This window comes from Heteronotia binoei, chromosome 12, assembly GCF_032191835.1.
Source record: "Heteronotia binoei isolate CCM8104 ecotype False Entrance Well chromosome 12, APGP_CSIRO_Hbin_v1, whole genome shotgun sequence".
Classification (NCBI taxonomy): Eukaryota; Metazoa; Chordata; class Lepidosauria; order Squamata; family Gekkonidae; genus Heteronotia; species Heteronotia binoei.
This window is the reverse complement of record NC_083234.1, coordinates 72,570,652-72,595,537: the sequence shown is the minus strand read 5'-3', so window position 1 is coordinate 72,595,537 and position 24,886 is coordinate 72,570,652. Positions and strand designations below refer to the sequence as shown.

At 45.1% G+C, this 24,886-nt stretch overlaps 1 protein-coding gene across 1 annotated transcript in view; it reads left to right on the top strand.

Annotated features, from left to right (window-relative positions):
- The first annotated feature begins 5,087 nt into the window (after nt 1-5,087).
- TSC1 (TSC complex subunit 1) overlaps nt 5,088-24,886 on the top strand; it is a 59,271-nt gene continuing 39,472 nt past the window's right edge. The window contains exons 1-3 of the mRNA XM_060250553.1: nt 5,088-5,467; nt 17,989-18,056; nt 23,215-23,409. Coding sequence (XP_060106536.1) covers nt 23,304-23,409 — 106 coding nt within the window. The 5' untranslated portion in view covers nt 5,088-5,467; nt 17,989-18,056; nt 23,215-23,303. The remainder of the gene's footprint in view (nt 5,468-17,988; nt 18,057-23,214; nt 23,410-24,886) is intronic.

Here is a 24,886-nt window from a genome sequence, read left to right as displayed (position 1 = left end):
GGGCACCTTCTTTGGGGGGGCTCATAGAATTGGACCCAATCCTTTTGGAACTTGGAGGGTATTTTGGGGAGAGGCACTCAATGCTATACTGAAACTTTGGTGCCTCTCTTAAACGACAGCCCCCCCCCCAAGAGCCCCAGATACCTGTGGATCAATTCTCCATTATCCCCTATAGAAATTGGTCTTCATACAGAAGAATGGAGTGCCCAGCAGAAATCCCCCCCCCACACACACACACTTTCTGGTAACCCTGAAGCAGGGGGAGGGCTCCAAACCAGGCGATCCTCTGCTCCCGCCTGGGGATTGGCAACCCTACATTTGTCTCTTTAAATTGCTTCTCCAAGCAGTGCCGGATTAAACCCTGTGGAGGCCCGTAGGCAGTCAAAATCTTGGAGGCCCCCTTGCAAATTATCATCTCAGAGTCGGAGCGCCTGATCCATCCCCCGCAACCCCCGCTGCAGCCTGCAGACGCCTTCTCAAAAGCCCCCTTGACAAAGCTACGGGGGAGAGGCAGAGAGAGGCAAACCTGGTGACGATGCCAGCAGCAGCCGTACCAGGCAAGTCGGGAAAAGAGCGGCTCAGTCGCTGGCTGTGCTCGTAGGTTGGGAGGGCTGCAAGCAGGGGGGAAACTGAAGCTTGGGGCCCCTAAAGGCGTGGGGGCCCATAGGCCAGTGCCTACTTGGCCTAATTGTTAATCCAGCCCTGTCTCCAAACCAAGCCAGCTGGTGGCTTTGAGAAGGCATTTAGAGTTAAAGTTGCTTTCTTTCCACCTCTCCCTTCCTCCCCCATCTAGTTTCCTTCCTTCCTTCCTTCCTTCCTTCCTTCCTTCCTTCCTTCCTTCCTTCCTTCCTTCCTTCCTTCCTTCCTTCCTCCCTCCCTCCCTCCCTCCCTTCTCAAACATCTGATATTTATTCTGTGTGGCTCTTACGTGAAGCAAGTTTGACCACCCCTGGCTTAGGGGATGCCTCTGAAACTTGCCAGGAGAGTGTAAGAGAGACAGGCAAGCCCCTGTGTTTGCCCCAGCACTGGTGGATTGGGGGCTTCCACCTCTGAATAGTTTCCAAAGGGCAGCTGTGGTAGCCTGTTACAATAAAAAAAAAGACCAACGCCATGCTGGGAATTATTAGGGAATTTAAAACACATCAGTCGGCATCATAATGCCCCTGTATAAATCGATGGTGCGGCCTCATTTGGAATACTGTGTGCGATTCTGGTCACCGCACCTCAAAAAAGATATTATAGCATTGGAGAAAGTCCAGAAAAGGGCAACTAGAATGATTAAAGGTTTGGAACACTTTCCCTACGAAGAAAGGTTAAAACGCTTGGGGCTCTTTAGCTTGGAGAAATGTCAACTGCAGGGTGACATGATAGAGGTTTACAAGATTATGCATGGGATAGAGAAGGTAGAAAAAGAGTCCTTTTCCCCCTTTCTCACAATATGAGAACTCGTGGACATTCAATGAAATTTCTGAGCAGTTGGGTTAGAACTGATAAAAGGAAGTACTTCACCCAAAGGGTCACTAACACGTGGAATTCACTGCCACAGGATGTGGTGGCGGCTACAAGCATAGACAGCTTCAAGAGGGGATTGGATAAGCATATGGAGCAGAGGTCCATCAGTGGCTACTAGCCACAGCATATTGTTGGAACTCTGTGTCTGGGGCAGTGATGCTCTGTATTCTTGGTGCCTGGGGGGGCACAGTGGGTGGGCTTCTAGGCTCTAGCCCCACTGGTGGACCTCCTGATGGCACTTGGTTTTTTTGGCCACTGCGTGACACAGAGTTTTGGACTGGATGGGCCATTGGCCTGATCCAACATGGCTTCTCTTATGTTCACTGTAAAACTGAGTAACATTTTCCACACCGCAGGCATTGGACAAAGTGAGCTCTGACTCACAAAACCTTCTGCTGCCTGAGACAAACTCGGTTTGTCTTAAAGGAGCCGGTGGATTTCTGTTTCATTTCCTTCTGAGCAGGATCGCTGTCCCTTGAGCAGAACTTTGCCGCGGTCCCTCCCTCTGGAGCGGAGCTGTAGCAGATCATAATTAGCTCAAGGCTATGTAGTCCAAGCTCTGCTCACAACCCGAGTTCGATCTCAGTGGAAGCTGGGTTCAGGCGGCTGGCTCAAGGTTGATTCAGCCTTCCATCTTTCCAAGGTCAGTAAAATGAGTACCCAGCTGCCGGGGGGAAAGCGTAGATGACTGGGGAAGGCAATAGCAAACCACCCCGTTAAAAGTCTGCCAAGAAAATGTCATGATATGACATCACCCCATGGGTTGGTAACGACCCAGTGCTTGCACAGGGGGACTACCTTTACTATGAAAATCCTGGACCCATTTTGCACTCACTTTACGCCGCTCTCACATTCGTCTTCTCCACGCGGTTTCCTTCCGATTTCCCACTATCTGTCCCGGGGCTGCAGCAAGGATCGGCGTTTTTGCGCAGCAAACAGAAACCACTAAAAACCAGTTGCTGTTTGCTGCGCGAAAACGCTGATCCTTGCTGCAGCTCTGGGGCAGATAGTGGGAAATCGGAAGGGAGCCGCGCCGAGTAGATGAACATGAGAGTGGCGTAAGGTGAGTGTGAAATTGGTCCTTGTCTCTTGCACTCTGCACATCAAACCCTTGCATGGGGCAGAAGCAGTCCCAGCTGGGTCTTTTTTACTACCAAAAAAAAAAAAGACCCAGAAGGGACCATCCTACAGTCCCTTCTGGTTGCTTCCATGACTGTTGACATACACTTTGGCCCCTGAAAGCTACTTTCTGTTGTCGCAGGTGGTGCTGGAAAATGCCTTCAAGTCGTGGCTAATTTATGGCAATCCAGTAGGGCTTTCAAAGCAAAAGACCCTCAGAGATGGTTTGTCGTTAGCACTTGGATGGGAGACCTCCTTGGAATACCAGCAGTCAGGAGGGTAGGGGCAGGCTTTATGCAGCCACCTCTCTGAAGAGCCTCCAGGCTCCCAGTAGGGGTCAGTCGCCAGAGGTCGCCGTGACTTCCAGGTGCAGACACACATATACACAAAATACAAAAATACCACTAAATAGATAAGATACAGGTAGTTTGCCATTGTTCATCTTTGCATAGTGACCATGGCCTTCCGTGGCGGTCTCCCATCCCAGTACTAACCAGGGGCAACCCTGCTTAGCTTTTTTTTTTTTTTTAGCTTTTATACTTTTATTTCATCACACAAACCCTGCTTAGCTTCTGAGATGTTTAAATCGAGTTAGCCTGGGCTATCTAGGTCAGGACGCCTGCATTATATTACAGTACATTGACTGGAATTTAAGATACCACAGGGGTTTTTTTTGCAGTGTTTGCTGATCAGAACACAACACTGGACAGCTAAAAGCACTTTGTGCCTACACCACACCTGCTGTCTTGTTCCTCCATCGAACCCTCCCTAATATTTTAGTAAACTTTCTTTTGAGCTAACTGAAAGCCATTTTGGTGTGGTGGTTAAGAGCGGTGGACTCTTATCTAGAAAAACAGAACAAAGTTGGAGTCCAGTGGCACCTTTAAGGCTAACAAAGGTTTATTCAGTAGGACAAAGAAGGAGTCAGAATGTTAAGAAAAAGAAGACTGTAGATTTATACCCTGCCCTTCTCTCTGAATCAGAGTCTCAGAGCGGCTTACAATCTCCTTTATTTTCTCCCCCCACAACAAACACCCTCTAAACTGAGTTAGCATGAGCTAGCTCACAGATTTTTGAGATCTGTAGCGTTATTATGCCCCGCCCCTCCCCAAACCCTGCACCCTTCACGATCCATCTGCTAATCTCCAGGAATTTCCCAAGCCCAGCCTGCCAACCCTAAGAGGATCCCTACAGCTACTTCTGACACTGAGTGCAAGATGGAGACTTTGACTACACAATGAACTCTAAACAAAGGAAGGGAGAAGGAAACGTGACAAAACTCAGGTAATAGCTCACTACCATCAACTGACCAATGACTGGGCTAAAGGTCAGCTCATTACACATAAGACCTTCCCCTTCTAGCACGGGAACTTCTACTTGACCACCCTATTGGTTCTACCTACCTACCCATGTATTTAGCATACACAAACAAACACATTAACTCTTTCATGACATACTCCTCATTCTCTTGCCTGCGTGAACCCAAGTGCCGCCCTACATCAGGTCCAGCCCTAGACTGCCTGGCACCTTAGGCAAGGGTAACTTTTGGCATCCCCCCTCCCACTGATAACATCACCGAGTCACATGGGGATGCTCAATGCAGCGCCCCCAGAAGGTCAGCACCCTAGACAACTGCCTAGTTTGCTTATAGGGATTCCCAATTTGTTACCCCCAGAAGGCCAGCGCCCTAGGCAATCACCTAGTTTGCCTAGTGGCCGGGCTGGCCCTGCCCTCCATCACAAGCATCCAGCAAGCAAAGGTCTCTTTCTGCAGTACTAGTTTTCTATCTTCAGAGCGGGAGGGTTCTTACAATGGAGATTCTGAACTGCAGTTCACCACCGGCAGCGTCTCTCTGTCACCACATCCTCTTAGGGTTGGCAGGCTGGGCTTGGGAAATTCCTGGAGATTAGCAGATGGATCGTGAAGGGTGCAGGGTTTGGGGAGGGGCGGGGCATAATAACGCTACAGATCTCACCCTCCAAGGCAGCCATTTTTCTCCAATGGAACTGATCTATACAGGGCTGTTTATGTAGAAAAAGCACTGCAGGAATTCATTTGCGTCTCAGGCCACACCCTCTGATGTCACCAGTTTCACACAGGGCTTTTTTGTAGGAAAGGTCCAGCAGGAACTCATCTGCATATTAGGCCGCACCCCCTTGATGACAGGCCAGTCGAAACTCCGTCCCTGCGCGCTCTGGCTCAAAGCCCTGGATTTATATAATCAATTTTTTTTTTTGAGGACTCCAGTTTTCCCCTGGAAGTTGGCAACGCAATGACCTCCAGCTGAACCCAGTCTAAACTCACGCCGAGATTCAACCCCGCGCGCCTGTAGCTTGGGGCAGCGAGGGGGCGTGGCCTTGAAGCGCCCGCCCCTCCTGGCGCCCGCTAAGCCCCGCCCTCCGCGAGCTTGTTTACCACCCAGGCAGAGCTCTCCTTCCCGCCTCCCCACCGCTCCCCCCAGGCTTCAGTCACGTGACTCTCAGGCGCCGGAACCTTTTTGCGGCCTCCCTCAGAATCACGAGACCACCTTTGCTTCCACTCCAGCGCTGCTCCGCTGGCAGATCCCTCCGCGGCCCACCCCTCTGTACCGCTTCCCACCGTCTATCGTATTGCCGTCCTGGGCGGACTCGATGCGTTTGACGGAGCCCAGCCCTGGACCTTTATTGGGGTGGACGGGAGAAGCGGGAGGCTCGTGGCGGAGGACTATTTTTTAGAGGGGGAGACGGCGGAGGGATCTCGGGGAGGACGCCAGCGAGGGAGGAAGGGCCAAGATGGCGGCGCCCTGTGGGTTAGAAGAGTCCTGAGTGGTAAACAGCTGAGGGGAGGAGAAGGAAGGGTGAGTGAAGGGGGCTTGAGAGGGGAAAGAAGGGGGCGAGGGAAGGAGGGAAAAGGCAATGAATGGGGGGGGGCGTGATAGAGGGGGTGGGGCAGGGGAGAAAACGTTGGGGGAGAAGGGGTGGGAGTGACGAGAAGAAAGGAGGGGAGAGAAGGGGGCGGGGAGGGAGGAGAGGGAAGGAGGGGTGGGGGAGCACCACTGGGGGAAAGCGGGTTGTGGGGTGGGGGAGCAAACGTGGGGGGGGGGATGCCTATTCATAATATTACTCGTTCGTGTTACTGGAGGTTCACGTGTCATCTCGGTTTCCTTGCAATAGCCCCGACCAGGTAGGTTGCAGGAAGTCGAAGGGAGGAAAGTGGAGAAGAAAGGCGCAAATATAAATGGAGGTTGGAGGGGGATAGGAAAAGGGTAAAGAATTGCAAGGGGCCAAAGCGATGGTGTCAGAGTAGTGAGGAATGGAATAGTGTTTGCAAAGGGGTAATGCTTATTCTTTATTAAATAAGGGTGTTCTGGGCTCAAAAGTGCTTTGCATGTATTGTCTCACAACTGCCCGGTGAGGGAGATCAGAAAGAAAACGGGGGTGGGGGGGGGTGGGAAGAGGGCGTGAGGAAGGTGGGGGGTGCTACAGAAGGAAAGATTAAAATAATCACAAATAAGGACAAAGAGTTTTTATGGCTGTAAATGTTTGGGGACCTTTTACTTGCATCATCCTGGCAGTCTGTTCTAATAACCCTTTGTGGAAGATCATGGTAAATATAGGGGGGGGGGGGAGAGAGAGAGAGAGCATAAGAAGAAGGAAAAAAATATGAGAAAAGAGAAGCTTGTGGGGGAAGAGGTAAAGGGTGTGAGTGGGGTAAAAGCAGGGCTTTTTGTAGAAAACCCCAGCAGGAATTCATTTGCATATTAGGTCACACACCCCTGACACCACCATTGTTTTGCACACTATTGTTTTGCATGGGCATTTTTTGCAGAAAAAGCTCAGCAGCAACTCATTTGCATATTAGACCACACCCCCTGATGCCACACCCCCTGAGCGGTCCTGCTCAAAAAAAGTTCTGGATAAAAGCATAGGAAGGGTATTAACTACTGGTGAAAGAAAGAGAGGTGTCGTTTATCCAGGTTATCTTTCTGAAGTTTCTTTTCTTTAAATTAGCCCAGCTATTGTCTCTCTTTGAGCTGATTTTAAAATCATTACCAGTAAGCTAGGCCGGACTTACCGGATCTTGAAAGCTACGCAGCGTCAGCCCTGGTTACTAGTTAGTTGGGAGACCTCCAAGGAAATCCATGGTGGCTCTGCAAAGGCAGGCAATGGCAAACCACCTCTGCGGTCTCTGGTCTTGAAAACCCTACAGCGTTGTTGAAAAGCACCATATGTAAGTATAGGAATATCTTGGCTTTTGCCAGAAAAAGTCTCACTTTTTAGTGTTTTTTTCACATTGGGTGCATTTAAATTAATATTTGGCAATAAAAAGTTAAGTGGACTTTCACTGAAAATGAAATATAGATTAGCATATAATATTGTTTTTCAAAACATTGTACTTTCCCTGGGAAAATATTCTGGTCAACATGAGAGGAACATAGCTAAAGGATAGGGTTGCCAAGTCCAAGTCAAGAAATATCTGGGGACTTTGGGGGTGGAGCCAGGAGACATTAGGGGTGGAGCCAAGATCAAGGCTGTGACAAGCATAACTGAACTCCAAAGGGAGTTCTGGCCATCACATTTAAAGGGACGGCATACCTTTTCAATGCCTTCCTTCCATAGGAAATAATGAAGGATGGGGGCACCTTCTTTTGGGGCTTCTTTTTGAAACTTGGGGGGTATTTTGGGGAGAGGCACTAGATGCTATACTGAAAATTTGGTGCCTCTACCCCAAAAAACAGCCCCCTCAGAGCCCCAGATACCCACAGATCAATTCTCCATGATTTTCTATGGAAATAAATCTCCATAGAGAATCATGAGTTCCCATCAGACATTTCCCTCCCCTCCCCCCGCTTTCTGACGACCCTGAAGTGGGGGGAGGGCCTCCAAATGGGGGGATCCCCTGTCCCCACCTGGGGATTGGCAACCCTACTAAAGGAGCAACATATTTTCTTCTGTAGGTCACTGGCCAAAACCAACCATTGTTTGGCTTGCCTGGTGTTTGGTTGTTGACCTGTAGACCTTTGTCAATAAGCTCTATCCATTTTATTATTTATTTTATTCCACCCTACCGAGTGAACAGACTCAGGGCAGAGTACAACAGAACAAACAATTAAAATCAATAAAATAAGTAAAAACAATTAAAACCACTCAATATCAGAGTGAAAGAATTGGTCAAATTACAGACAATTTTAGGCCAAGATTAACTAAAATATTAATCCTTTAGGTGTCACAAAACTTACATCACATGTTGTTGTTGTTCAGTCGCACAGTCGAGTCCGACTCTTTGCAACCCCATGGACAAAGTCACACCAGGCCCAATTATTAGGTTTTCCATGTTGAATCTAATTCCTTTTTCTTATTGTTGTTATTATACACATTGTGCTTTACAAACTAGAAAAAAGACAAGTTACTTCCTTGTGAGAGATAAGGCAGCAAAAGCAGGGCAACAAGATGGATCTGGACAAATGCTATTACGCTTAAGCTTTTGAATGAAAAGGTGAAATCTGAGGCTTTGTACATGAGGTTTTGAGGAAGAGGGAGGAATCATGCAGGTATTTAGGTGGGAGTTCCACCCAGTGATGGAAGATGTGCAGCTATTCAAGAAATCTCAACAACCTTATCCACTCAACAACCGTGCCAGATTGGTTAGGCTGCCAGGAAGTGACTGGCCCAAGTCACCCAGCAAGCTTCTGTGGCAGAGGAGAGATTCAAACCTGGGTCTCCATGTTCCTAGTTCTATGCTCACACTATTGCACAACACTTATTGATTGAACAAAATCAACATGTTTTATGGTGCAGTTCTTCATACTTAGAATTTTACAGGAGGGATCCCTCAATGTATGAGATTTTGAAGTGTGGTTTTAGCCGTTTCTCTTTTATTAAGCCTTTAAACCAAAGTTTGCAGGGTGTATGCATGCACATATTCAGATGGGCAGCTGATTTGACTGTTGGTCCACAATTCACACAAAGGACCTCATTCAGATAACTGTTGGTCAGCTAACTTTCCAGACATTGGTCAAATACCTGGTATTTAAAACTCTGATTTAGTACACTAGTATCAGAAAGATAACAAAAAGCAACCTGTTATGAAACTATTTCTAGCTAGCCACCCTTAATTATCGTTTAGATCTAATGTGCCAGTAATTGTGAATAACTGTCAAGGTGGGCTTCTTTTTGGCATTCATCTTCTGTCCAAGGCTCTGTTAGCTTCCTGTAGTGCTTGACTGTAGACAGTTGACGGTCTCAAGAAATATAGTGCAATTGTGCAAATGGAGGGGGGGAACGGTGTGAACAATCTCCAAGAAGAAGCCTCGGTGTCTTTAAAACCTAGCCTAGAGTGTGGTGTGAAAATACTTTTAATATTCCTAGAGAAATGGCACCTGAAACATGTCAAGATTTGGCCTTTTACCTGTTAGTATTTTAGTACCCACTTAAACTTTCTCATTTTATAGTATCTACCTTGGCCTAAAAGATATTTGAAGAGTTCTGCTGTCATTGTTGGAGGTTTGGCTGAGTAGTCTCTCTTCTTTCTTTCTTTTTGTTAGTACAAGTGAATGACTGGATCTGTTAAGTTGTTCTGTGAAACCTGAAATGAATATGGCAATCACTTGGTTCAGTAATGCATACAACACTGATGTGATCTTGCTTTCTGGATAATGATTGATTCTTCTAAATAACCTTATGATAACAGAGTTTAATATAGTAGTTACTTGGACCTGTTTGTTTGTTGATTGCCTGGCCAGAGAGATGAAGCAGTCCCCCCTAGAATAATATCTTCAGCCTTTCTTGGGTTGAATTGATTTATGTCATGGTCCTCTAGGGCATTCAGGTAGGCATACCTGGGCATATTCCATTTTTATCTACACAGCAACTTTGCGAGGTAGGTTGGGCAAGTTGAGATTGTGTGCAGAAGAAGATATTGGATTTATATCCCGCCCTCCACTCCGAAGAGTCTCAGAGCGGCTCACAATCTCCTTTACCTTCCTCCCCCACAACAGACACCCTGTGAGGTGGGTGGGGCTGGAGAGGGCTCTCACAGCAGCTGCCCTTTCAAGGACAACCTCTGCCAGAGCTATGGCTGACCCAAGGCCATGCTAGCAGGTGCAAGTGGAGGAGTGGGGAATCAAACCCGGTTCTCCCAGATAAGAGTCCGCATACTTAACCACTACACCAAACTGGCTCTCTGTGCAACACTGCATGACTTTAGTTTCCTTTGCCTTCCGTAAACCAAAGAAAGTATTTTATTTGAATAAAAGCTTTCTTTCCAAATAATACACTTTATTGTAACAGTAGGTAGGTGGGACTACAACAAGTCTTAATATTAAGCTAGACCTTATTTCTTTGAAAGCACTGACCTCTTTCATAATTAGATTAGATTCCAATAGCACTTCAGAGACCAACAAGATTTTGGGAGTAGGAACTTTTGAGAGCCAAAGCTCTCTTAATCAAATCTAATGAAGGGAGCATTGACTCAGGAAAACTCATACCTTGAAAATCTATTGAACTTGAATCTAGCAGTTCTGCTGCAGACCAGTATAGCTACCATCTGGGGGGGAAAAATCCCCTCTTTAATAATGTGTTATTATATACATTGTTGCTAGAATGTTTATGTTTAAACAAAAAATTCTTGGCAATATTGTAGATTTTTTTCAATATTTAATTGTTTTTGTTTGTAACAATAAAATGTACAACATTATAACAAATAGTTTAAATAGTTAATCAGTATAAAGATACTGCTAGTACAACAATAACATCAAAAAGGCAATAAGTACAGGATAAGAGTTGCCCCCTCCCCAGTGTTTTCCTAAAATTCTCCATGGGGGAAAATTGGTAAAGTCCTTAGACTTTTCATGATGTATTTTTGGACCAATTGAAATAATGACCAGGTTTTCCTTGCTCAAAAAAAGAAAGTATTTCACAGGACATTTTTTCAATGCTGCCCCAAATTGTCCAGTTTTTCCATTGGCAAAATTGAAAGTCTGTTTTATGCTATACATTTTGAATATGAAAAACCTTGCCTTAAATGTTTCTTTCATTCTAAAATAAAATATCTCATAAGAGTTTCTTTACAGTGTTCCCCAAATATTCCAGATTTCAGTTGGAAAAACTGTGAAAGGCAGGCTTTGGAAGAGAATTTTAAAACCCTGGTGGTTTCTTGATTTTTCTTCAGATTTTCATCTGAGCTACCCAGTTAGAGCAGGGGTGTCAAACATGTGGCTCGGGGACCGAATCAAGCGTCCAGAGGGCTCCTATCAGGCCCTCAAACAACTGGCTATCATCTGCTTCCTTCTCCCTCTCTCTTGCTTCCTTCTGCATAACAGTTTGTTTTGCAAGGCTTGCTCAATCGCACAGGAGCTACAGAGCAAAGCCTCTTTTCCTTCTACTGGCTGAGGCTCCTCCCCCTCCTGGTCCCCTGGAGAAGGAAGGAAAGAGCCAGAGCTTCATTTGCCCATTTCCCTGGATCCCATGGGAGAAAGACAAAGAAAGCACCTTTAAGACCAATGAGTGCTAATGTTTTAAGCAAGTTTAAAAAAAAAATTAAAAAAGAAACTTTAATTGTGTTTGTCTGTCTCCTGTATAAAGTTTATATCTCTACTACCTAATCTTAAATAGGTACACACATGGCCTGGCTTGACATGGCCCCGCCCAGCATGGTCCAGCCCAGCAAGGTCTCATTTATGTCAGATCCAGTCCTCATAAGAAATGAGTTTGACACCCCTAGGTTAGAGCGTCTGACTAGGATCTGGAGACTTAGGTTCAAATTGTCATTTTGCCACAGAAGTTTGCTAGGTGATTTTGGGTCACATATTTTCAGTTTAACCTACCTGACAGGGTTGTTGTTAGGGTAAAATCAATGGGAGGAGAACAACATAAGCTGCTTTGGATCCCCCATTGGGACCAAAGGAAAGAGATAGAAAAAAATCTGTCCATGGCGTGCAGATTGCTTGATACCCTAACAAGCATCCCTGTGGACTTAATTTTATTAGCCACTGAACCAAAAAGCTCACAATGTTTTGCTAGGCCTTAGTAGCCAGTCAATATTAATGGAGAGCCTGATTCTAGCTCATTAGACTGCTTTTCTGCAGTTCGCTGACAAGGTAAATTACAGAGAATATGCATAGACAGGAAATTAACTGTGTGTTCCTGTTGCCCTAGAAGACTTTTTTTCAGTTTTCTTTGAATGGAAACATTCTGTGTAAGACAATTTGCAGTGTAAGATATATACTGCGGGGATATGTTAATAAATAAAATGAACATCAAGGAAATGTTTCAGTGGGCAACAATTAATATCTTATGTTTCATACATTAAGGAGCTTGCAGTTACAAACTTAATTTGTTATCTGACTCTGCGGATGTCCTGTTATGACTGTAAAATAATGCACCTCTTTTTGCTTTATGAGTAGATTTGTTTTCCAGTTCCAATTTTTCTGACCTCTAAGGTGGCAAAATTTAAGGTACATGTGCTAAGGTAGCATAAGATGCAACAGTTTGCAGCTCTTTTTCACAGAGTCACAGAACCTTTATACAACAGTATCAAATCAAGGAAGCAGAAAAAAAGGTGGTTATATTCACAGTGTTTCTTCTAGAAGATTAATATTCGCTGTGTTGCTTCTAGAAAACTAAGGCATACTTCTAAATTTAATAAACATATTAAGTAGTATAATTTATGACTAATATGATTCTGATTAGGTTATATAGTTTGTGTTAAAGCAGAAAAATCCATGTAGGTTTGAGTTAAGGTGTTTATTTCCGTTCTCCCCCCCCCCCCCTTTTGTTTCTCTCTCAGGGCTTCAACATTTCCATAAATTTTACATATCTGTGTAAAGAGCCATTTGTCTTCACTTTCTGTCTCTGAGCTTATGTTCAGCTTTGAGGATTGTAATGAGAATTTTGAATCCAGAGCCTGATTGTAGGATCTGAAATAAGATTGAACCTGGCCTTTATTTGTGATGGTCAAAGATACAGTTGTCGATGGAGGCTGCGTTTATGGACTCTGTCAAGGACTTCTCGTCTTATAGTTCTTAGCCATTACAATTCACTGGCTCTCCTCTCCAGTGTTAAATGGTGTCAGCCAGAAACAGATAGTCCCTTGTGATAGAATGAAGATGCCTTTCCTTGTAAGGGGTAAATAGCCTGACTCCCTTTCTCTTCAGGCAGTATAGCTTCAATGATCCTAGAGTATGACAGATACCTATCCCAGGCCTTCCCCCCACCTTAAGGCGGGAAAACTGGAACTTCCCCAACCACTGTGCTGTTTTACTGAGCTGCTCATGCAGCCTGGTTTAAATTGGCCTCTTGTTTGTCTGCCTCAGAGTAAGGATTGTGTCCCACAAATGTCGGTAGTAACATATTGTTTTCTACTCCAGGAACTTTGAGGGGTTTATTAGAAAGGTTGGTTCCTCCCCCCCCCCCCCCCGTTTGAAACCAGTTTTATTGCTTAAGTAAGTAAGTAAGTAAATTTTATTTGTATCCCGCCCTCCCCCGCCGAAGCAGGCTCAGGGCGGCTAACAACACAATGACCAATGGTACATTAATAAATAGAACAGTAATAAACAACACAATGACCAATGGTACATTAATAAAACAATTACATTAAGAACATTAAAATTGAGCATTAATTTAACCTTAAAAACCAGTTAGAGCATTAATTAAAGCAAACCATAACATTATCATTGACGCTATATTCTAGTTAATGCTGATGGCGGATATTTCTTCGTTGTAGAATTATAATTCAGCTGTTCATAAAAGCTAATTTAAAGAGGGTGGTCTTGCAGGCCCTGCGGAACTGATCAAGGTTCCGCAGGGCCCGCACCTCCTCTGGGAGTTGGTTCCAAAGATATGGGGCCGCAGCCGAAAAGGCCCGTGTGCGAGTGTTCTGTAGTTTAATTTCTCTTGGCCCAGGGGTAGTCAGTCTGTTTTTTCCTACTGACCTGAGTGCTCTCTGGGGCTCATACGGGGAGAGACGGTCCTTCAGGTAGGCCGGTCCTCGGCCATATAGGGCTTTAAAGGTAATAACCAGCACTTTGTACTGGACCCGGTATACAATCGGTAACCAGTGCAGCTTGCGTAGCCCCGGCCGTATATGTTCCCATCTTGGGAGACCAAGCAACAGCCTGGCCGCCGCGTTCTGCACTAGTTGTAACTTCCGGGTCCGGCACAGAGGCAGCCCCATGTAGAGGGCGTTACAGTAGTCCAATCGTGAGGTGACCGTCGCATGGATCACCCAGTCCTTAATGTTTCTGGCTCATTGCATAGCATATGTGGCCAGCTTTCAGCGGGAGATTGTCCATTATTTGACCGGAGTACCCCTGGCTGCAGTAGAGTCATGGCTGTGCATATGCTTTCCTCTCTACAGTTGCCTGCTCCCAGTTCAGTATACTGGAGGCAAGCAAATCCCTCCAGGCATGTGCAGCATACTAGATTATTTTTATTTTATTGTTAAATGTAAAAGTTTTAACCATTGTATGTTTTTATGAAAAGTTGTTAGCCGCCCTGAGCCTGCCGAGGTGGGGAGGGCGGGATAGAAATAAAATTTATTATTATTATTAGTGCTACATCAAACCTAGCACATGCGTGTGAGAAGCTTAGCTGTCAGTGCTGTGCGGCATCTCCGAGAAGAATCCATCCTTTCCTGTGTGGCATCTCGAAGAAGAATCCATCCTGCATTCCAAGAGGTTCACCCAAGCTCTTGGGTGTGTCCGCTCTTAGTTTTGAAAACAGATCACCTTACCCTGTGCTTTTGAAATCCCCTCATTTTCAAAACTGGCTTTCCATGTGATGTGAGAGGAGGAGATCCGTGTGGAACTAGTTGTGTGGCTTTTTGGGTCCAACCCTCCAAGCGGTCTTAAGACCAAGAAGCCACTCCCTGCCTCTTTTGGTGTCTTTGGCCTCTTGAAAAGGGTTAAAGTCAACCGGTTTATTACACCACTGTCTTTCAGCTGTTTCTAGTGACTCAGTAATTGATTCCTGGTTCAGTCACTGATCTTTCTGACATAAAGAGACAGATCCATCAGGCATCTGAGTGTCTTGGCTTTCATCCGTCTAGGTTTTGTTCCTCAGCTGTCTGGAGTGTTAACAACTCCTACTTAGTTGGTTATTTTAACGGTAGGAGGTGTGGGGGGTTGGCCTTTCTTCATGCAAAATCATGGACAATTGAATGTCAGCAGGGCAATGAAAGGATTGTACAAACGTTAAAGTTTAAACGATAAAGCCTCTTTGCAAAGGTTGGTGGCTAATGTGTGATATAGATCCTCTGATGGAATGCAATTGAATCAAGCCAGTGTTGCTTTGTCTTCTAACAAGAAAACGCCACAGCATTAGAGAGCTGGTTGTGAAAGCATTATTTTGGTTTTCCAAAATATTATGTTTATGGATGGTCTGTACTTTCTTGTAATCAATGTAGGTGTTCCACCTTATAGCTCCTGTATTTGAATCTAATTGAATCTCCAGATGGTTGTGCAGCTCTGCGGGCAGGACTTATCCATTCAGAACAATGCAGCCAGACTTCACGTACAAAAAAATTGCATGTTTGGTACCTTACAAAATACAAGATCCTGGGTAGTGTGGAGAAGAGAGTTGGGATAGGCATGAAAGAGCAAGGTTCGGATCGCTGACTAGTTGTTAACCCTCAAAAGCATGAGTCACAGTTAGCCTAACCTAGGTCATAAGGTGGTTGACACTGGATCCAAGAATTCTGAGCGCTTTGTACGAAAGGATAACAGTGAACTGTAGTAACTGTTCACCTTGAACCAAACCTTTCTACCCGGTAGCCACATCAGGAAAGTAGTGGACGTTTGAGACTGTTAGAGTGACCTTGGGTGTTGAAGTAACTGGAGTGAGGTGTCCTATGTAATCATATTTAAGCTGGCGGATTTAGCTGTCAGCTGGTGTTAATGCTTTTATGATTTGTGTAGCTAAAGTGCATTGCTTTCTGACATAGAAGTTGTGCCTTGATGCAGAAGCTGGTTTACAAAGCGTTAATGTGGATGGGGGAACCAGACAGTATCAGTACAAAACCCAATATTTTTTTTAAATTACTATTAGGACCGAGTACTGGAGAATGGCTGTATCTGAGAGATGTACGTTCAGATCCTTGCTTAGCAACTAACTTGCAAGGTAGCCTTGGGCAGGTGGCTCCCACGTTCTGTCTGTTAACAGCGTAATAATCTAGCCCACAGGATTATTGCGGCAGGACTAATGAGCGCAATAATGGAAGGTAATTTGTGGATTAAAACTGCTATAGAAGACAGCTTTTTTTGTTGTTCAGAATCGGGCCACCGTGTACTAAAAAGGATTTCAGAGCTAGAAATAGCTGTATTTCTGGAAATTACTGGCTGTTGTTGTTTCAAGATGGGAAGTTTCAAAATTGTCTCTTAAAAAAAAAGAAGCTATGCCATTGCCTTGCTGGTTCAGATCTACAGTCCATTAACCCAGTCTTTATTTTCCGGTGTTGGCTGACCGGCATGCCTTGGGCGGAACACAGAGGAGATGACCGTGCCTTGTTGTATACTCAAAGTATACTGCTTCTGTGCATGGAAGTTCTGTAACTGTGTCCCTTGTGCTCTGTGATAATAAAAGTAATTTGAGGCATCCTCCCCCCCACCCAAGGCCTAGGTTTAGTGCTTTAAAGCAGGGATGTCAAACATGCAGTTCGACGGCCCAATCAGGCCCCCAGAGGCCTCCTGTCATTCTTCTCCCTATATTTTGCTTCCTTCTGCATAATAGCTAGATTTGCAAGGCTTGCTCAATTGCACAGGAGCTACAGAGCAAAACCTCTGTTTTCTCCACTGGCTGAGGCTCCTCCCCTGGGGAGGAAGGGGGGGAGGAATAGCTTGCTTTGCCAGGCTCCCTCAATTGCACAGCAGAGCTACTGAGCCAAGCCTTTTTTCCTTTCTGTTGGCTGAGGCACCTCCCCCTTCTGGTCCCCAGGGGAAGGAAGGAAAGAGCCAGAGCTTCCTTTGCCCAGTTCCCTGGATCCCATGGGAGAAATACAAAGAAAGCACCTTTAAGACAAATGAATGCTAACATTTTAAGCATATTTTAAGTTTTTAAAAAAATGTATTTGTATTTGTCTGTGTCCTTTATAAAATTTATATCTCTGCTCCCTAATCTTAAATAGGTACACACATCGCCCAGCCCGACATGGTTTGGCCCAACCAGACAAGGCCCAGCGCAACATAAATGTCAGATCCGGCCCTCATAACAAATGAGTTCAACACCCCTGCTTTAGAGTTAAACCGTCGTTTTGGCCAACAAACCTGATTTGACTGCTCAGTTGCCTCCGTGCATTCCATGATGTTAGCATTGTCTCTCTCTCTCTCTCTCTCTCTCGGCTTGGCTTCGCGAACGAAGATTTAAGAAGGGTGCAATAGTCCACGTTTGCTGCAGGCTCGCTGGTGGCTGACAAGACCAATGTGGGACAGGCAGGTCCGGCCACAGCGGCTGCAGGGAAAAGTCTGATTTAGGGTTGGTCCTGTAGCAGTGCGATTCTTCCTCAATCTCCTTTTGTCCTCAAGACCAGCTATGCGTGCGTTCTCAAAGGAAGAGACAGCCTGGTGGATGGTGTGCCTCCATGCTTTGCGATCTGAGGCTAGGTCAGACCACTGGTGATGGTTGATGTGACAGGTGCTAAGAGATTTCTTCAAGGAGTCCTTGTACCTCTTCTTTGGTGCCCCTCTATTTCGATGGCCGGTGGAGAGTTCGCCATACAGGGCAATCTTGGGAAGGCGGTGGTTTTCCATCCTAGAAATATGCCCTGCCCAGCGCAGCTGCGTCTTCAACAGCAGTGCCTCGATGCTTTGTCTAGGTAGGGTTCTAAGGATGCCTGCAAGGCAACAGGCTTGAGTTTCTATTTTCCTCAGTGGTGTTGGCCTTGGTTTGCAGCAGCATGTTCCAGCTGTGCCCCGGGAGTGTGTGCTTGCTTGTGTAACAGTTCTGCTGGTGTCTTCCACCCTAAATGCTCTGGTAAAGTAGGGCTGTCGTGTACACAGGTCTTCCTTGCCTCATTTGAGTGCTCGGAGTTGGAACAGCCTTTCAATAGCACATCTGAAGTCCATGAGCAGCTTCATAACACCAAGCATCCAATCCAAAAGGCAACAATCCTGTTGGCCCAGCTAAGAGGGACGAATTTTTTTGCTGTGGTTTTTGCTGCTCTGTTAATGACGGTAGTCTCAGTTAGAACCAGGCCTCGGATTCAGCAGGAGCTCACAGGAGCACAGCTCCTGAACCTTTTTGACAGTTCCCCCTCCTCCTCCCCACCTTGTCCCTTGACTAGTAGGTGCAGCTGCATAACAATCTCTGGTTGAGCTCCACTATCTGTTTTTCTACAAAACGACCCCTGGTTAGAAGTATGTACTAATTGATCATCTTTATTTTCCAGTTTGGTGATCATGAAAGGGCTCGGGCTGATGACAGTGGAAAGTGAGAGTATACTGGCCAGCACAACAGGTAAAGAACTTTGAGCTTCTGTGCTTCTTGAGTCTCTGGCACGTGCAGATAAAGGAGGGAGAAAGAATGAAGGGGAGGGGACTGTACCAGGGCTGCTAGATTTTGAAGCTGTTGGGGCTTGAGGACATGACTTTGTTTCCACTTGTTGCTGGGAAAAGCAAATATGCCATGTTTATTTTCTTATATATGAGCTCATCTTGCTACTTGAACATAAAATGCATTATGCATACCTTGCATAACACACAGTTGGGCAGTCTGGTATATTTATGAAGCTTAAAAATATTTATTCAAACAATTATAAATATCCCCAGTGCTGGAGATGTAACAGCAAAGTGCTGCACCATCATATTTTTAGTCTAGTCAGAGATATAAAATTTCTGTAAATCTGAAGCCATAAAAAAACATTCTCCATCTTTATAAGGAAATTTCAGAGAACTTTTGGAAAACTGAAATTTGTGCAGCGCTTTGTTTCCCGTTAAACCTATCTTTAATTCTTGCCATCTGAGAGTCAGGAAAAAAGAAAAGTTGACAGTGAAAAACAAGTTCTGTAAGCGTCTTTTGACAGAGACTCTCTCATAGAATCACAGTAAATAGGACCAGCATATTTGATTATTAAGTTAAAATGTATGGGGATGGACACGAACCAGGAAAATGGTAGTTTGTGTTGGTTCGTGGTTCGTTTGATTGCATGAACCAGTGGTTCATTTGATTTCCCAAATGGGTTCATGGTTCATTTGGTTAGGAGGTTAGAGCTGTCAAACTCACAGGAAGTCTTCAGAAGGCTCTCCTCCACCATCCCTCCACGTTTGGTGAAGATTGGATTTGAGATGTCTTGAGTTATAGCCCCCTAAAGCTGGCACCTCCAGGAAAGTGCAGCTCTAGCTTCTGATTCATTCCCTGAAGCCACAGCAAGGAACACCTTCCCAGCCGGGAGAGGTGTTTTAAAACTTGTTCCACTGTGCGTGGGGGGAAAAGGAGTCCCCTAAATCAGCCACACAGCAAACAACAACTGAACTAACTCTTCTCTCTTTGTGCTGCAAGGTGAAAGCAGCTGTGTCAGGGTGTGGTATTATACTGATATATAATCTGCTCCCATAAGAGCAGAATGGGAGGCTTGTGTTGGCTCCCAGAGGTGCCTGTCAAACTATGGACAGCTGCATTGGTTGTTTCTAGGGGTCTCCACAAGTCCACCCCCAGTGTTGCCTAGGAATTGATTGAATCAGCCCCAGGCTGTCTGGAGAACAAAGTGTGAAAATGAACCATCATGGGGAAAAATGTGGTTGAGTTTTTGGTTTGGAAATGATGCAACCGAACGAACCAGTTTGAAATGAACCACAAATCGGCCCGGTTCATGCTCAAACCATGCTTCATTTCTCGGTTAGTGTCCATCCCCATGTATAACATTGGAAACACTGAACTCCTTAATCATTAAGCACATTATAGCATATTTATTGTTTCCCAAAACATTTACATTTAAACAAAAATGTTCTTGTAAAATGTTATGACTGCAATACAAGAACATTTTTTTCAGTCCCCCCCCCAGAAAAAAAAAACTTCTTGATTTTTCTATTGGAAAAATGAAGAAAATCATCTTGTTGCATGTTCAGAATGAGTGAAACACTTTGTGAAACAAGGACCTTTTTTAATTTTAAAAAACTGATTCGTGGGAGATTTTCCCCCCAGTATTCTCCCAAACTTCCGAATTTTTCCATTGGAAAAACTGAAAATGTTCTGTCTTTTTCATGGTTTATGGTTTGAAATGTGAAAACTCTTGCCTCAGGAAGTGTTTTATTCATTTTAAAACAATGTATTTCATAAGAGTTTTGTTTCAACTCTCCTCCCAAAAGTTCCTTTTCCTGTGCCTTCACACCCTTTAGTTTGTGCCACTCTGGAAAATTGGGGGGGCGGGGGGGGGAGAAGGGGGAGTTTAAACAGAAAATTAAATGGAAAATTATAATAACAAAATGAAGTGTTAACTGGACTTGGAAACAGTCTCTTTTGCAGCCAGCAAGAATATTAGTTGTTGCAACATCTGTTTGCCGGGGGGTAGTAGTGGGGCTCGTGGTCTCTCCACAGCCACTGATTTTTTTTCTAGCTTAACGGATCACAGTATTAAGGGCTCTTAAGTATTAAATCTGTGGGTTGAATCCCACACGTCTGTTCGAGGAACAGTGGGCATTTGCAGCAGCAGAATGCACAGCCAGTAGCAAAATGGGTCCAAGGGATACCTGCACATGATGCATAATTGAATTTTAGAATAATGCCTGTCCAGGAGTGTATTATCTCACACAGTCGGTTGCTGCCCGGAATGGACCACATGAAACCCACATCACCTGTTTCCTTCAAAATACTATCCAACTCCTCTGATCTAAAACAGTTTCTGAGAGTCGTAGCTTCCAATCCTGCCTTTTCATTTTTTCAAAAAAATCTCCATTCACTGAAGAGGTTGGATTGCTGAAAAGGAACGGCCTGGATAGTACGAAACATAATAGTTGATGTCTTCCTATTTTCCATGTTTATTAGTTTCCCACAGGACATCCAGCACTAACCTGAAGATGCTGATAAGCTGTTGTAAAGGTTGAGTAGCAGTTGCTGAATGTCACAAGCAAGTTCATTTTTCTGGTTGTGCTAAAGTGAAAGGCTTTCATGCTGAGTTTTGCCATCTGCTCCTTCAGTGGCATGCTGCCACAGTCCAACCCGCCTGCTTATTTTTTCTTAAACACCTACAAATGCCTACTTTTGTACACTGTCCCGCTTTCGGATTCCTGAACTTGAGAGCCAGGGGTTTGGCTCTGCAGTAGCTTCATTTCTAAAGTTGACAGGTTAGAGCTCTCTCTGGCACAGACTTGGAAAGCTACACCACTGAAACTGACATTTTTGTTCGGTCGAAGCTGCTGCCGAAAAGGGGACAACAGTGGAGCAGGAGACAACAGTGGCAGGAGTCCAGTTCACTTGGCACCAGCCGGCAGGACTTGGCTTCAAGCACTCCACTTAGGTTTTGGCATTTGCTGTTGTAAGCAAGATAAAAATCTTTCCCCTGTTTTGCTAGAACCCTGTGTGTTTGCAGAAAATCGTTTGAGCGGCGTTAGGTTTTTTCCCTTTTGAAGACAAAAAAAAGGGAATTATGCTGAAAACGTGCATGAATCTTGCGGGAGGAACAGAACCAGAAGGGTTTTCCTTTGTGAATCTCGAAAAACAACTTTGGCTCAAACATAGGAGCCTTGGTCTCAGATCTTGGGCCAGCCATGCCCGTTTCTAAGATTAGTTTGGCCAGCGTCAGGTCGACCCAAGAGCACAGGATATATGTACATGATAGCTTACCTTGCCCTGAGCTTGGTTTTCTCTGAAACAGAAATATATATATATATTTTTTTTAAATGAGAAATTTATTTGAAAATAAAGTTATACAAATCATACAAAACAGTGTAGGAGGTATCGCATAAGATGCAAGAACAAATGATAAAGATGAACAAATGATCTGGTTGGCCTCCCCTATCAGCACTGTCACCTGTGCTATCAAATGGATTCTCACCTGCCATCTCTATGAGATATCATGATGTGAGACGGCCGGGCTGGGCAATATGGGATGATACGGTAAACTTCTCTGAGTGCCGTTGAGTTGTCTGTTTTTAAAATGTTTTTATTGTATTTTATTGTTTTATCCTACGTTGTGCTCTGCCCTGAGCCCTAAAGGGAATGGGCGGAATAGAAATAGACCAAAATAAATAAAATACATAACATATAAGTGGAACCTAAGTATGTTGATTAAAATGTAAAGCCAAACAACATTTCAAAACAAAAGTGGGTGGGATGATCTCTCGATTGGTATCGTTCAAGAAAAGCATTCTATCAGTCTGCAACTTCAATGAGATTTAAAACAGTTAAGAGAAAAGAGAGGACGAAAAAGTAGGATAAGAGAAGAGGTTTAAAGGGGAAGTTAAAATATATTGAATTGTAGATACCCACTCCTGTGCCTGGAAACAAAAATATTGGCAGGCTTTTTTCAGAAATTGAAAGCATTCTTGGAAGATTGGGGTGGGGGGGGGAGACAAGGACTGCTAGCTAAATATTTCAGAGAGCAGACTTCATGCTGATTCATAAACTGCAGTTTATTTAAAAGTGTCATTTTAAAATATATATTCCTCTTTTCTCCTGCAAAGGAGGACTCAAAGAGGCTTACAAAAACAACAAGCCCAGCAGTTTAAAATCCCAGGGCAGCTAGGAAAGAGGAGGAACAGCTAGGAGGTGAGCTGAGCACGTGGTGGAACTTCACCCTTGCTGAAAAGGTCTCACCTCATCCTCCCATGCCTAGGAGGCAGAGCAGCCAATGCTCCTCTCCTCCTCATATCCCGGGTGTCTTTAATTGCCGTAGGGCAACATGCACAGTCCCAGCAGGCTTCCCCAAACGGTCATGAGTGAGGGTTCAACTACACTCTATCCCCCTGCCATTTTCTCATTTGGAAAAAGCCACTGCAACACCCCTGTTCTAGAGCAGGAGTCCCCAACCCCTGGGCCGTGGACCAGTACTGGTCCATGACCTGTTAGCAACCGGGCCATAAGTTGTATAATTATTTCATTATATATTACAAAGTAGTAATAATAATAAGATGACATTGGATTTATATCCTGCCCTCCCTTCCGAATCTCAGAGCAGCTCACAATCTACTTTGCTTTCCACCCCCAAGACAGACACCCTGTGAAGTGGGTGGGCCTGAGAGAACTCTCCCCAGAAGCTGCCCTTTCAAGGACAACTCTGTGAGAGCTCTGGCTGACCCAAGGCCATTCCAGCAGCTGCAAGTGGAGGAGTGGGGAATCAAACCCGGTTCTCTCATATAAGAGTGCGCACACTTCACCACCACACCAAACTAAGAGAAATAAAGTGCATAATTGTATAATCCCAAAACCATCCCCTGCCTTCCCCCCCTCGGTCCGTGGAAAAATTAGCTTCCACAAAACCGGTCCCTGGTGCCAAAAAAGTTGGGGACCGCTGCTCTAGAGTAGACTTTCTAAGAATAAGATCTGCTGCTGATACGTATTAAGTGATGTTTAGAGATACAGCTTCTCTCTGGCTTGAAAGTTTGCTCAAGGGAAGCTGCGGGGCACTGGGCTGAAGACCTCATAGAAGTACGTGACTGAGGTCAGTGTTGTCTACCCTCGGTTTGACAGGAGCACCAATGAAGAACCTGCTGAGGTCTTGCCTGGCGCAATCACAGTAGCATGTACAAAAGCACGTAGCACAAAACAAGAATGGCTCAGCAAGCAAATGTAGGCGATCTCCTCGCCATGCTGGATTCTCCCAACCTGGTTGTCCTGGAAGATATAACAGCTGCATTTAAAGAGAACCTCAATTCGGGTAAGTCTCTCTCCATCACCACCAACCTTATGGGTTGTTCTGACCAGCTTTGTTTTAGGAAGTTGCAGGCTATGGCTGTGCTGTGTTTTTGTCTTGGTAGTTCAGTGCTGGCTCAAATTACCTTTTTGGAAGCCGCTTTAGACACTCTTTAGAAAAGTGGGATAGAATTGAGTGTGCCATTCTAACGTGGAACTTGCATTTTGTACTAGGGCTATTGTTAAGTGGCATAATCCACAAAACCACCTTCTTGGACACAATCTGCAGCATTGCTGTTCTGTAATGTAAGATAGGGTATAACAGTAGTGCTGTTGCTGTGGGCATATTGCATGTTGAAAAGTTAAAAAGCAGGCTCTGAAATGGTGCCACATCCCTGTCACAGACTTGGGGATGCCATTATTGTCAGCTTTGATCCTAGGAGAGGCAGAGAGGAAGAATGGATACGTGCGTTAAATGTTAAGAAGACTCCTGTAGCGTAGCCTGAGATTTTAAAAAAGGTAAAGGTAGTCCCCTGTGCAAGCACCAGTCATTTCCGACTCTGGGGTGACGTTGCTTTCACAACGTTTTCACGGCAGACTTTTTACGGGGTGGTTTGCCATTGCCTTCCCCGGTCATCTACACTTTCCCTAAAGCAAGCTAGGGACTCATTTTACCGACCTCTGGAAGGATGGAAGGCTGAGTCAACCTTGGGCTGGCTACCTGAACCAGCTTTCGCTGGGATAGAACTTAGGTCGTGAGCAGAGAGTTCAGATCACAGTACTGCAGTACTGCTGCCTTACCACTCTGCGCCACGGGGAGAAGGGGGCAAAAGATGAGTTGGCTGGACAGCATTACTGATGTAACTAACACGAATTTGAGCAGACTTTGGAGGATGGTGAAAGACAGGAGGGCCTCGTGTGACTTGGCCCATGAGGTCGGAAAGAGTCAGACTCCACTGTGCATAGCTTTCACAACGTTTTCATAGCAGACTTCTTACGGGGTGGTTTGCCATTGCCTTCCCCAGTCATCTACACTTTCCCCCCAGCAAGCTGGGTACTCATTTGACCGACCTCGGAAGGATGGAAGGCTGAGTCTACCTTGAGCCGGCTACATGAACCCAGCTTCCACTGGGATTGAACTCAGGTCATGAGCAGACTGCAGTACTGCAGCGTTATCACTCTGCACCATGGGGCTCTTAGCCTGAGATTAAAGTTGGGTCCCAAATCAGAAGATTGTGAAGGACACAGGCCAATCTTGGTCAACAGGCATCCTGAGAATCTTGAGAGGTGCTACACTGCCAAAAATTAGTCACTGTTGACTCAAGTATGGCTCACAGCTTCCAGTGTTGTAGCTATGTCACCAAAACAAAACGTTGAAAAGCACAAGCTTAGACTAAACTAGAGCCCACTTCAACAGATGTTATAGATCAGGGGTGGCCAAACTTGCTTTACGTAAGAGCCACATAGAATAAATGTCAGATGCTTTTGAGAGTCACAAAACA